The sequence below is a fragment of the Barbus barbus genome (assembly GCF_936440315.1).
Source record: "Barbus barbus genome assembly, chromosome: 44".
NCBI classification, from domain to species: domain Eukaryota; kingdom Metazoa; phylum Chordata; class Actinopteri; order Cypriniformes; family Cyprinidae; genus Barbus; species Barbus barbus.
The window spans coordinates 13,055,200-13,067,301 of NC_136722.1; the positions used below are offsets into that span (position 1 = coordinate 13,055,200).

General features: G+C 35.7%; 1 protein-coding gene across 1 annotated transcript in view; it reads right to left on the minus strand.

Annotated features, from left to right (window-relative positions):
• The window catches only part of LOC306862955 (contactin-associated protein-like 2), a gene marked incomplete at its 5' end in the record, with an annotated part of 449,762 nt that overhangs the window by 35,566 nt on the left and 402,094 nt on the right, over positions 1 to 12,102 (minus strand). Inside the window, 2 exons of the mRNA XM_079406069.1 lie at positions 5,837 to 5,970; positions 7,459 to 7,692. Coding sequence (XP_079262195.1) covers positions 5,837 to 5,970; positions 7,459 to 7,692 — 368 coding nt within the window. The remainder of the gene's footprint in view (positions 1 to 5,836; positions 5,971 to 7,458; positions 7,693 to 12,102) is intronic.

Below are 12,102 nucleotides of genomic sequence, written 5' to 3' on the forward strand. Positions count from 1 at the left end.
GACATTTTATTTCCACGCTGTTTTGTTGATGTCGTTCCGCAGTTGAAACACTGATTGAGCTATTACATGAGCATGAGATGTTCAGTCATGTTTATTCGTGTTAAAACTAGTAGTACAGAGGAAGGAATGATCGCATTCACTCGTGCTCTGCTCTGCACAAGTCTGCAGCACGTCACGGCTCAGACACGGGAACCAGAGCTGATCGCGGCCGATCCAGTCAATGCTTGTGTTGGGTTTCTGAACCGTCCCAGAAGCGGCTCTCCAAGGCGTTAATACATACTTATGCTCACATCAGATAGGGGGATGAAACTCTAAAAGTGCTCAACTTCTTAGCTGGTAAAACATCTATGTGTTGAAACGGCTAATAATAAAATGTGACATTCTGTAGTTTTGTCTCACATTCATCTTTTAATCATATTTGCAAATGTCTTGACAGCCAACAGAGCAATTTTGTCTTTACTGTTCCAATACTTTTGGAGGGCACTGTGTATATATATATATATATATAGCAAAAAAAAAATATACACACAAATACATTCTTACAGTTTTTCCCCAATAAAGACTGCTAATAAAAATGCTACCAAAATGTACTCCTTTAAAATATTTATAAATAAATAATATATTTTTATGTTTATACATACATTTTAATTTTTATATTAAAGATTGCAAAACAGTTCCCTGACACTTCACCATGGTAAAATGAATAAATAATTAATGTATGAATATAGCCACAAAAGCAAATGATTATCAGCTTTTCCACAATCATTTTAATTCTTAGTTACATTTTGTCAATTTATGTACTTTTGTATATATTTTTACTTGTTTTGTATTGTTGCTATTTTAGTTGTTAATTAATTTTTATTTCCGTTTTAGATTTAGTTTAGTTTTCTAATATTTTTATTTTATTTTATTTAAACTTTACTTCAATTAACAAAATCATTCTAATAGGTTTTGTGTACGTAAACCCTGGCTTGATATAATTATTATTATTTTTTTTTACATTTTTTTAAGTCCAAAGATCATGCTGATATGCAGGAAGGCGGCAACAGTTATGTAAAAAAAAAAATATAGTAAGTAGGGCTAATCAACAAAAAAACACAATATAAAATTATTATTATTTCTGACATAATTATTCATAATCACCAATTTTACAGAAATGTTGTTTAAAGAATAATGTTTTAGTGGAAAAATATTGGTAATTCTCACTTTGTTCACAAATCTCATAGGTTAGACTACATCACATCGGGTCAGATAGAGGTCATCGGGTCATCAGATCTGATGTATTATAACTAGGGATGCAATGATCCGATACTCCGTATCGGCTCCGATACTGCCATTTTCGGGTATCGGTCAGACAAGAAGGCACAAAAGGCACAAAGCCCCACGAAAGGCACAACATCATTATAAAGCACCATAAAGTTTTCGTGCACTATATTTCAAGTGTTCTGAAGCTGTTCCAATGAATAACAGATGAATATTTAAGTCATTAAATTCAAGTTCATCCTCCATTCAGTCATGTTCGGTTACGAAAGTCAAGATGATGAAACTCTCTCCAAGAGCGCACAGTAACTGAAGTTTAAAACTGTTAGAAAAGGCCCAATAAACTATTGCACAGATTTAATACACTATGCATCAATGTCGTTTCGTATTATAATACTTTTGCGCAATGAAAGATTATTAATAGTCTTTCTTGTTCTGTCCTATCTATCATATGTTGCTGCCTTCAATACTGTGCTATAGATTTGCTATACATTTAAAATAAAATGTCTTTTAATTTTACAATATATATTTATATATAAATATATTTAGGACTACTTGTTTTTCATGAATGTATTTTACAATACAAAGAGCAATGTAACATTTTACCAGAATTAGTCCTAATCACTTATATTTGTTACCCACTAAATAATGTTCTTTCACTACATGTTCAGATTTGATCAAATCATTGTGCACTCATGATTTTTCTAGAATAACTTTTGCTGCTGAATTTTCCACTAACCTAGTTTATAATAGTATTACTTTCATAGATTATGATTATATAATTTTTCATGTTATTTTTCTTTAAAATGAAGTTGTCTATATTTAGTAGATTGTGTTTAACACACAAAACAGTGATGATCAGGTCACCAAACTGAGGTATAGAAATTCCACATTGATTAAAAAAAACAGTGCTGGTATCGGATCGGATTGGTTCTAAAAAAAAATGTATCGGTGCATCCCTAATTTGAACACATCTAAAGCTCAAATGGGATCCAAAAATTCCATAAAATTAGAAGTCCACACAGCTCCTAGTGTTCTCCAGTGGAAATGAATGATTTCTGCTCTGCTGCTTGTCAGAGATGGTGAAAAGGGGCTCAATGCAATAATAAAAACATAGTGCAAGGTCCACCACATTACTTTGATAGAAAGTTCACCTGATACTGGGAACCCCAACAGTATTCATTAATCTAAATTAATAATACATCCCAAAATGAAAGAGCGCTCTGCTGTTTGCCTTAGGGTTTAAAAAAAATCTTCAAAAACTTCTAAAAGATCAAGTACATCTGTTTGCTTTTCCCACATGGTTGTTCTCGTAGTTATGTTTTGACCTTTCACTGTCTGATTCAAAAAGGGTGTGATGTTTCATTCAAAAGAAATATCACAGACGTGGGTGTCTGGAAAGGTCAGCTGGACTGATGTTACTGTCTCTCATCTCATATTCCTTTTGACGCAAGCTCTTTACTCTTCTGGAAAATGCCCACCTGCATCTCAGAAATCTAAAATGCAAAATCAGAATCTGATTCCTCAATAATTCACAAATAATTTAACACAATCTTGTTTTGATTTTTTACTTGTTTTTTGATGAATGGTCTGTAATAGAACATTTATTTTTATTATCTTTAATATAATTTAAAACTGAAAAGGAAACAATATCATTACAATTAGGACTGTAAGTGAAAATATTTAATATCATATGCAATAATATTGTTGCTGATCAACCTGTGACGATTCATTTATATTATGGAGGTTCCAGGTTCTAACCTCTAATATAATTTTTGATTTCAGTAAACCAAAATTGCATCTGTTATGCCTCGGCAAAAGTAGATGTATATCAGGAGTGGGGATGCAATTGGATTTTGTTTTGTAATTTCACTAGAATGAATAGGGAGCCGTGGAGAAGCGATAGATTAAAATGTGTCATGCTGGAGAGAACACTGCCACGGCCACTTTCCATGACTGATAAAAACCACAATGACCAATCAGCATAAAGAAATCACAAATTCCAGGGACAGATCGTCATTCATTATAAAACATGTTAATGAGATTAAAACTTGTGTTTAACAATTTGAGATGTTTCTGCTGTTAGATATATCTCTGCCACAAGCTATTTCATAAAGTGGAAGGGACAAAATTGTCCCCACTGTCCCTGCCTTTAAATGATGTCCATAGCATGAGATTTTTAAAAAATAAATTAATATTTTTATTTAGCAGTTATGCATTAACACTGATCAAAATTAACAGTAAAACCATTAATAATGTTACAAAATATTTCTATTTTAAATAAATGCTGTTCTTCGTAACATTCTATTCATCAAAGAATGCTGAAAAAATTAAGCAATGTTTGCTCAAAAATCCATTCAACATTGATAATTATTAGAAATGTGATATTTATAATATTTCACAATATTACTGTTTTTTAAAAATATTTTAATATAACAAAACAAAACACACAACACAACAAAACTCACGACCCCCAAATTCCCGAACGTTATATACTGTACATATCTAAATATTATAAACTAATGTATAAAAATGATGTTGAAAAAATATTTTGTTATTGTTATTATTGTCATAAAAGCATAGTGGACAAGTGGACATGTATTACTTCTCAAGCAAGTTAATGTTATTTGTCATTTCCAACAAGAACAGAAAGAATCTGTAATTTGAAAAGAAAAGCTAATTTCACAGCCCTAATAATCCTGCTGGGCTAATTAAACAGAACTTATCAGGCTTGGACAAATATAACAGATATCTGTAGGCAACCTGCCTTTAATTTACACATCTACGTGATCTACCTTAGGAGTACCTGCTTGATTGCCATGCAGTGTGTGTGTGCGTGCCTGTGTAGTGCTAAAGGACACTCAACACAGTTATAGACACAAGAAAATATAGGAGATACCCTAGTATCATAAACACACACACACACACACACACACACACACACACACACACACGTTGGTTTTTGTGGTTTATGGGGACTCTCCATAGGCGTAATGGTTTTTATACTGAAAAAACTGTGTGTGCTATTGCCCTACACCAACCCTACACCTAAACTTAGCCCTCACAGGAGACTTTGTGCATTTTTAGATTTTCAATTTTAGTATGTTTTTTAAGCCTTTTGAATTACGGGGACATAGGCAGTGTCTTCATAAACCACCTTCATATTGTAATACCTCTGTCATACCCATGTCATTATACAAATTTGTGTCCTCATAAACCACATAAACACACACAAACACACACACACACACACACCTAAACCCTTCATACACGTAGGTCATTGTCTGAAGGATGGCTCTGGGTTTCAATTTGCTGCAATGTCAGCGGGGTTCCCCGGAGCCATAAAGTCAGGGTAAAAGGGCTATGGTTTTCTCTTTCTCTCTCTATATATTTCACCCCATGCCAGATTTCCAGCTCAGTCTGTAGGATCTTGGGCTTGGCAGAGCTGTGTAGCAAGAAATGAAATAAGGCAGAATTAAAGAGAGCTACAGCCCTTCTTTAAGCCTCATGCCCACGGGCTTATCTGTGCTGTGCCTCATCCATCCAGACAGCGGGAATTTGATTATTTGATTTAGGAGCCCGGAACAAAACAGGGGCCAAAGACACAGACTGACCAGAAAGAGAGAGAGAGGGAAAAACAACAAGACAACAAATTTTGCTGACAAGGTCACAGTATATCTGACATGATCTTTGCACCTCTGTCATTCAATATTATTCTCTTGAGACATGTCTTACAACAATGGTGAGGGGCGAGGAGGGTCCCGGCCAGCACAATCAAGTCTTTGACATAGGACTGAAAGTCCCTGACCCTTCTGTAGTTAGTTTTCATCTCCTGTTCTCAAATACAACTTGATATGACCACACTTTCTACTGATCAGGATGTTCTGTGATTTTGATCACTGCTTTATCGTTTGATGTTGCTGAATGTCCTGCTTATCGACCACATGAGGTGCTGCGTGACCCACCATATAGAACATAATAAAATCTACAGTTCACCCTGAGCCTCAGTTCAGAGATCAATATGGGCTTTCAATTATCCAGTTGTGCCTGTGAGACTAATGCAGTGCATCCTGGGTAACAGACACGGCACACATCCACTCACATACCCGCATATTTGAGATATACATTCAGTTATGAAATCAAGAAAACTTCCTATCTAGGCAACGATTTTAGGCATCATTACTCATACTCACTTCCTTTTATCTTAAAAAATACTAAATTTTGACTAAAATTTAAGGCAGCATTATATATATCCTTCATGGATCAAAATGCATTGATGATGGTATGGAGCTACAAAAATGTAATTTAAATAAATTTTACTTTAATTAAATAGTATTTAATTAAATTATTTTATTATAAATCATTTAATAATGAAATAATTTAATTATAGTTCCTAATTATGGGCACTTTTACATAATATATAAACATATCTTTACACATCTTTTTCATTTTATTATAATGAAAATAATTTTATTATTTAGATTTTGAATAAGTAATTGAATAAGTATTACATAATACAATTGACCAATGATACTGATTGTAATCTTGAGAGTGGTCAGTTTCATGTGTTTCCCACCTGCACTTCTATGTCTCTCTCCACCCGTGAGATGTTGACGGTGTGGGGCTGCCCGTTGGCCAAGTTCCTCTGGTCAATATCAAAACTGAAGGGTTCTCTGAGACCACCCAAATTGTACCGCAGCTGCAGGGTACCTGAGTGAAACAGGATGAGACAGAAAGATCACATTTATCCAGAACTCAACCGCACTGCAGTCTTCCTGGATGCAGAATGCCTGAGTGAGTGAGAGTTATGCATCAGTTCTGCACCCTGACATCGCTCAACTCTACAGCACACTCCTCATTTGGGTTATCGCTCAGGCAAACAAGATAAATTTGCTCAGAGACTACAGGGTAAAATTTGATGTGGGTTTAGGCAGCTTAACACAAAGAATAAGTATCACCAGTCTTGTGTGCCCACTTTGGGTTTTATGGAATGGTGTTTAACGAAAACGCCACTCTACAAATTAAACAATTGTACATCTGAGTCACTGCGTTTAATGTGAAATCCTGTCCCTGAGGGGAATAATGGTCTTTTTCTTTAAACATCAGATGTGTTTTACTTCTAAAGTCTAAAAATATTGGATCACAGTGTTGTGCTTATGCCAAACAAACAGGGATGTAATTGCCTGCGCTCTGCCATTTGTCATATAATTAGCTTTTACTGTTGCGCTTCCACTTCAAAAAGCAATTCAGCCTGCTGCAATACATTTTCCTTTATTATTACAGTGCAGTTTCAAAACTTCTGCAGAACAATCTTACACACACACACACACACAGATGTGTGTACTGCATCAGCATCCAGACTTAATGATGAATGAAGACTAACCAGGTGTGATGCGATAGGTTCGCAGTTTGTCTGTTCATACTGAAAGCAACAAACTGTGTGAGGCGGCACAATAAGAGCTAATCAGAACATATTTGATGTTAAATATACAGTTTGGTTCACACTTACAGGCATTTACTGACTTTACAAGTACATGACATTAGTCTACTAACCCTAACCATAGATATACTGTATATAGATAGATGCCTCATTAGCGGCTGTTTCTATGGGCGGCTATACATAAGTCATTGGCCATATTGGAATAGTCAAAGCCAGTCTGTGAACACTTGAGAGAAAGTTGACTCTGCGTCTGCAACTGTAGTTATACGCATATATGAATATCTATATCTGCAACAGAATTCAGCAGATGATTTTACTAAATTAACGCCATGCAAGATGAAGGCATTAGCTATAGCAACATTAAAAATTTACCTTAGTTTAAAAAGCTGTAATATTGAATTAATGCATATAAAAACACAAACAAATACACTGTAAAAGTACATCTGTAACACAAGTACATCTGTAAAAAGTTGTTCAATTTTTTCTTAACTTACTGATTTTTACTGAGTGACAAAATGTTGAGCGTTCAAAAACGGAAGACGTGTTTGGAGTGGTTGAATGTGGAATCTACGTATACATTTCTATGACCCTAACAGTCTACTCTAATGAGAGTTAGTTAACATGCAGTAGCAAATTAATGAGAGTTAGTAGAGTGGACAGAAAAGTCCTGTTCACTGAAAGCTTCCTTAGGAAATCCAAAATGGTTCTTCTATGGAACTGCTATAAAACCCTCTTTTGCAGAGTGACCAATATCCTACCATTGTGACGGAGCACCACGGCCATGTAATCCTGGGTTTTCGAGCTGACATAGACTAGAAGGCTGGGAGAAGTGGAGGTGCTGAAGCTGAAGGTCAGGTCTTCATGTGTCAGGTTGGTCTCGACAGGAAGGTTGTGGATAACACTCTTCTCATCCAGGCTGGAAGCTGCAGCCACCACTTCAGGTACCAGATTATACTTGACCAGCGTTCCTGCCTCAAAGAAACCACCAACATCTGGAAAAGATTTAAACAACCAATCAGACTTGAGGTTTAGGTATATGCCAAAATAAATACAATCATATAGTGTACTGATACTTTTATTTAGTAAAATGGGTCCCACATTATATTAGGTGGCCTTAACTACTATGTACTTACATTGAAATTAATCATTTGATACAATGCACTTATTGTGTACATACATGTTCTTGCATTGTACGTATATATTTAAAAATACCTATATGTAATTACATCTGTAATTAATTTCTGTAATTACATTTACAATTACACCGTTGACCCATCCCTTACACCTTAACCCACCCTTAAATCTACCCATACCACCAAACCTGTCACTAACCTTAACCATATCCCACCTCAATAGCAGTAAAAGTGTTTAGAATTACAATATGACCACAATAAGTATATTGTACATAGTAGTTAAGGCCACCTAATATAAAGTGTGACCGTAAAATGTTTTGTAAACGTTTCTTATGCTCACAAAGGCTGAATTGATTTGATCAAAAATAAAGTAAAGACATTACAGTATTGCTATAAAAGATTATTACACTTTAAATATATTTAATATATATACAGTGCCCTCCAAAATATTGGAACAGTAAGGCCAATTCCTTTATTTTTGCTGTAGACTGTAAACATTTAGGTATTTAGACATTTAGACTATTAACATTTCAGCTTTTATTTACAGGTATTTTCATCTGGATCTGATGCACATCTTAGAAAATATCACCTTTTGTTTGAACCCACCCCTTTTTCATGTTACCAAAAGTATTGGAACATGTGACTGACAGGTGTGTTTTGTTGCCCTGGTGTGTCCTATTAATTGATTATTCAAACAATAAATAGCACTGAATGTCTGCGCTCAGTTTCAGATCCGTGCAGACTGCATTTATAGTTAGTTAGACGTGTAACCAACATGAAAACCAGAGAGGTGTCTATGGGTGAAAAACGAGCAATTGTGAAGCTGAGAGAAGATGAAAAATCAATCAAACCATTGCACAAACACTGGCAATAGCAAGTACAACCATTTGTAATCTCCTGAGGAAGAAATAAACCACTGGTGTACTAAGTAACACACATCAAATGGGTAGATCAAGGAAAACATCTGCAGTTGATGACAGAAACATTGTGACAGCTGTAAAGAAAGACACTAAAACAACTGTTAGTGACATCAGCAACAACCTCCAGAGGGCAGGAGTGAAGGTATCACAATCTACTGTTCGCAAGGGAAGTCCCAGAACCACACGGGGGGACCTAGTGAATGACCTGCAGAGAGCTGGGACCAAAGTAACAAAGGCTACCATCAGTAACACACTACGCTGCCAGGGACTCAAATCCTGACATTTCCGGGCCCGTCTGAAGTTTGCTAGAGAGCATTTGGATGATCCAGAAGAGGATTGGGAGAATGTCATATGGTCAGAAGAAACCAAAATAGAACTTTTTGGTAAAAACTCAACTCGTCGTGTTTGGAGGAGAAAGAATGCTGAGTTGCATCCAAAGAACACCATACCTACTGTGAAGCATGGGGGTGGAAACATCATGCTTTGGGGCTGTTTTTCGGCAAAGGGACCAGGACGACTGATCCGTGTAAAGGAAAGAATGAATGGGGCCATGTATCGTGAGATTTTGAGTGAAAACCTCCTTCCATCAGCAAGGGCATTGAAGATGAAACGTGGCTGGGTCTTTCAGCATGACAATGATCCCAAACTCACCGCCAGGGCAACGAAGGAGTGGCTTCGTAAGAAGCATTTCAAGGTCCTGGAGTGGCCTAGCCAGTCTCCAGATCTCAACCCCATAGAAAATCTTTGGAGGGAGTTGAAAGTCCGTGTTGCCCAGCGACAGCCCCAAAACATCACTGCTCTAGAGGAGATCTGCATGGAGGAATGGGCCAAAATACCAGCAACAGTGTGTGAAAACCTTGTGAAGACTTACAGAAAACATTTGACCTCTGTCATTGCCAACAAAGGGTATATAACAAAGTATTGAAATGAACTTTTGTTATTGATCAAATACTTATTTTCCACCATAATTTGCAAATAAATTCTTTAAAAATCAGACAATGTGATTTCCTGGATTCTTCCCCCCATTCTGTCTCTCATAGTTGAAGTGTACCTATGATGAAAATTACAGGCCTCTCTCATCTTTTTAAGTGGGAGAACTTGCACAATTGGTGGCTGACCAAATACTTTTTTGCCCAACTGTAACATTTTGCATGCATGCGCACAGTTTTAAGGCAGCTTTAATCGCATTTTTGGTAACTTCATGCCTTAACTGATGGAATAACTACGACATTGCATGCACATAGTTTCTTTCGCTGTATGATATGAAATGATACAGGCTACAGCGCGCGCCGGCATCTTTGTGCGTGTATTTGAAGAGCGCGTCTGAAACGTCTGCCGTCTGATGTGGTCATAAAGATGTTCTGCATCTAAATAAATGCAATCCTTTTCAAGAAAAAAGTGACAGAGACAGCAGTTGTGAATGGGGTGGCCACCCTAGCCCCGCCCCTGCGTTAATTGCATTAAATATTTTTAACATGTTAATCGGAAAAAAATTAATCGCCTGCGTTAACGCGCTAATTTTGACACCACTAATAAATATATATATATATATATATATATATATATATATATAGAGAGAGAGAGAGAGAGAGAGAGAGAGAATGTATTAAACTGGTCAAAAGTGACAATTAAGACATTTATAAAGTTACCAAAGAAATTCAAGAAAGTTGATTTATTTAAGATTTATTTATTTAAAATAGAAGTCTTTGGTAACTTTAAAATGTCTTCATTGTCACTTTTGACCAATTTAATGCATTATCTCACGTGCATTGCATTACATATTGTATATATCAGGGCTGTCAGTTTAACACGTTATCTTAATTAATTAGTTATGACAAAATAACACGATTAAAAATTGTAACAGTTAATGCACTGGTCCTGCCCCCAGACCTGTATGTCATCTTACATTTCATAAAGTTGACTGTTGACAAATATGATGCAGGGCAACGACTCCATAAATGCAGTTATGTCCTAAAAATCAAGATATTGGTGCTAAAAATGCCCCTGTATGAGTTTTTGTCTCATATTTATATCATACGATATCACACGAGCAGGGAGAGCAGTATTACATGAGTGCTGATTTTGTCCTGAGTTTGTCCCATATTACGAATTAAATGTGATTTTATACAACAGTTCAGTAAATAGGCTAAGAAGCTAATATAGTGTTATATTTTAAACACAATATTATTTTTTGCTCAATTTAGCAGAGAACACGTTACCTTTAGCCATAGCAGAATTGTTGTGCGTCTACAAGCAACACAGCTGTGTTTCTGAATGAATCAGCCATTTGAACAAATCAAATGTCTTGTAATGTCTTTTACTGCCACCAGCTGGCAGATTTAGTTTCTTATTTAGAGTATCATTTTATAAAAAAATATTAATAAAAATAAAAACATTAAAGGGACAGTTTACCCCAAAAATTCATAAACTCATGCCATTTCAAATCTTTCTTTTGTGGAAAATAAAAGAAGGTATTTTGAAGGCTGTTGGTAACAAAGCTGTTTTGGTTACCAATGATTTTTATTGTATGAACAAAAAATACTGGAGATGTTTCTCAAATTCTTCTTTTATTTTCCATAGTTTATGTTAGGCCATTGTGGCCTAAATGTTTATGTGTAATAAATTTTATGTTGAATCTAATAAAATATTTTATTTCTAAAGCTACAGTTTGTAATGTCTACTTGATACTTTCTCATTTAACACAAAATTAGCTTTAAATAATCTTTTGTGGGTATTTTCACAGTCAAACTTATTTTGCGATTAATTAGATTCATTAATCAACACATCATGTAATTAATTAGATAACAAATTTGAATCGACTGACAGCCATAATATATATAAATATATTAGCTGGTGATACCAAGTCAAAAATTTGACTCTTTGACCGGAATGCTGTTTGAGAACCAAAAAAAGATGTTGATCCAGGAACACATCATACTTCTGGCAAAATCATGGCCACCATTCAATAAATGTGCACTGGGAATGTGTAAGAGATGTATGACTTGGCCATCTGAGGTAGAAGGGCAAGGAACCTGACATTACCGACATGTTTTGTATTCATGAGGGGCTTCTTCAACAGCTATAAAACCAAGAGGACACTTTCCTATTATCTTTTTACTTGAGGGGGAGAACAAAGGTCCTTACACAGATCGTTTAACCCGACTGCAAGGACGTGTGCAAGTGTGCATGGATTTGTCTTACACAGAAGCAGTATAAACAACGCAGGATTTGTTGCATATGGGGTGGAACAGGAAGAACCATGGGAAATCAACATGGGTAATGAAGTAAATACACACAAGGGTAAAAAGAGAGTGAACGAACATGACAATGTGCACCCACACAGAATATC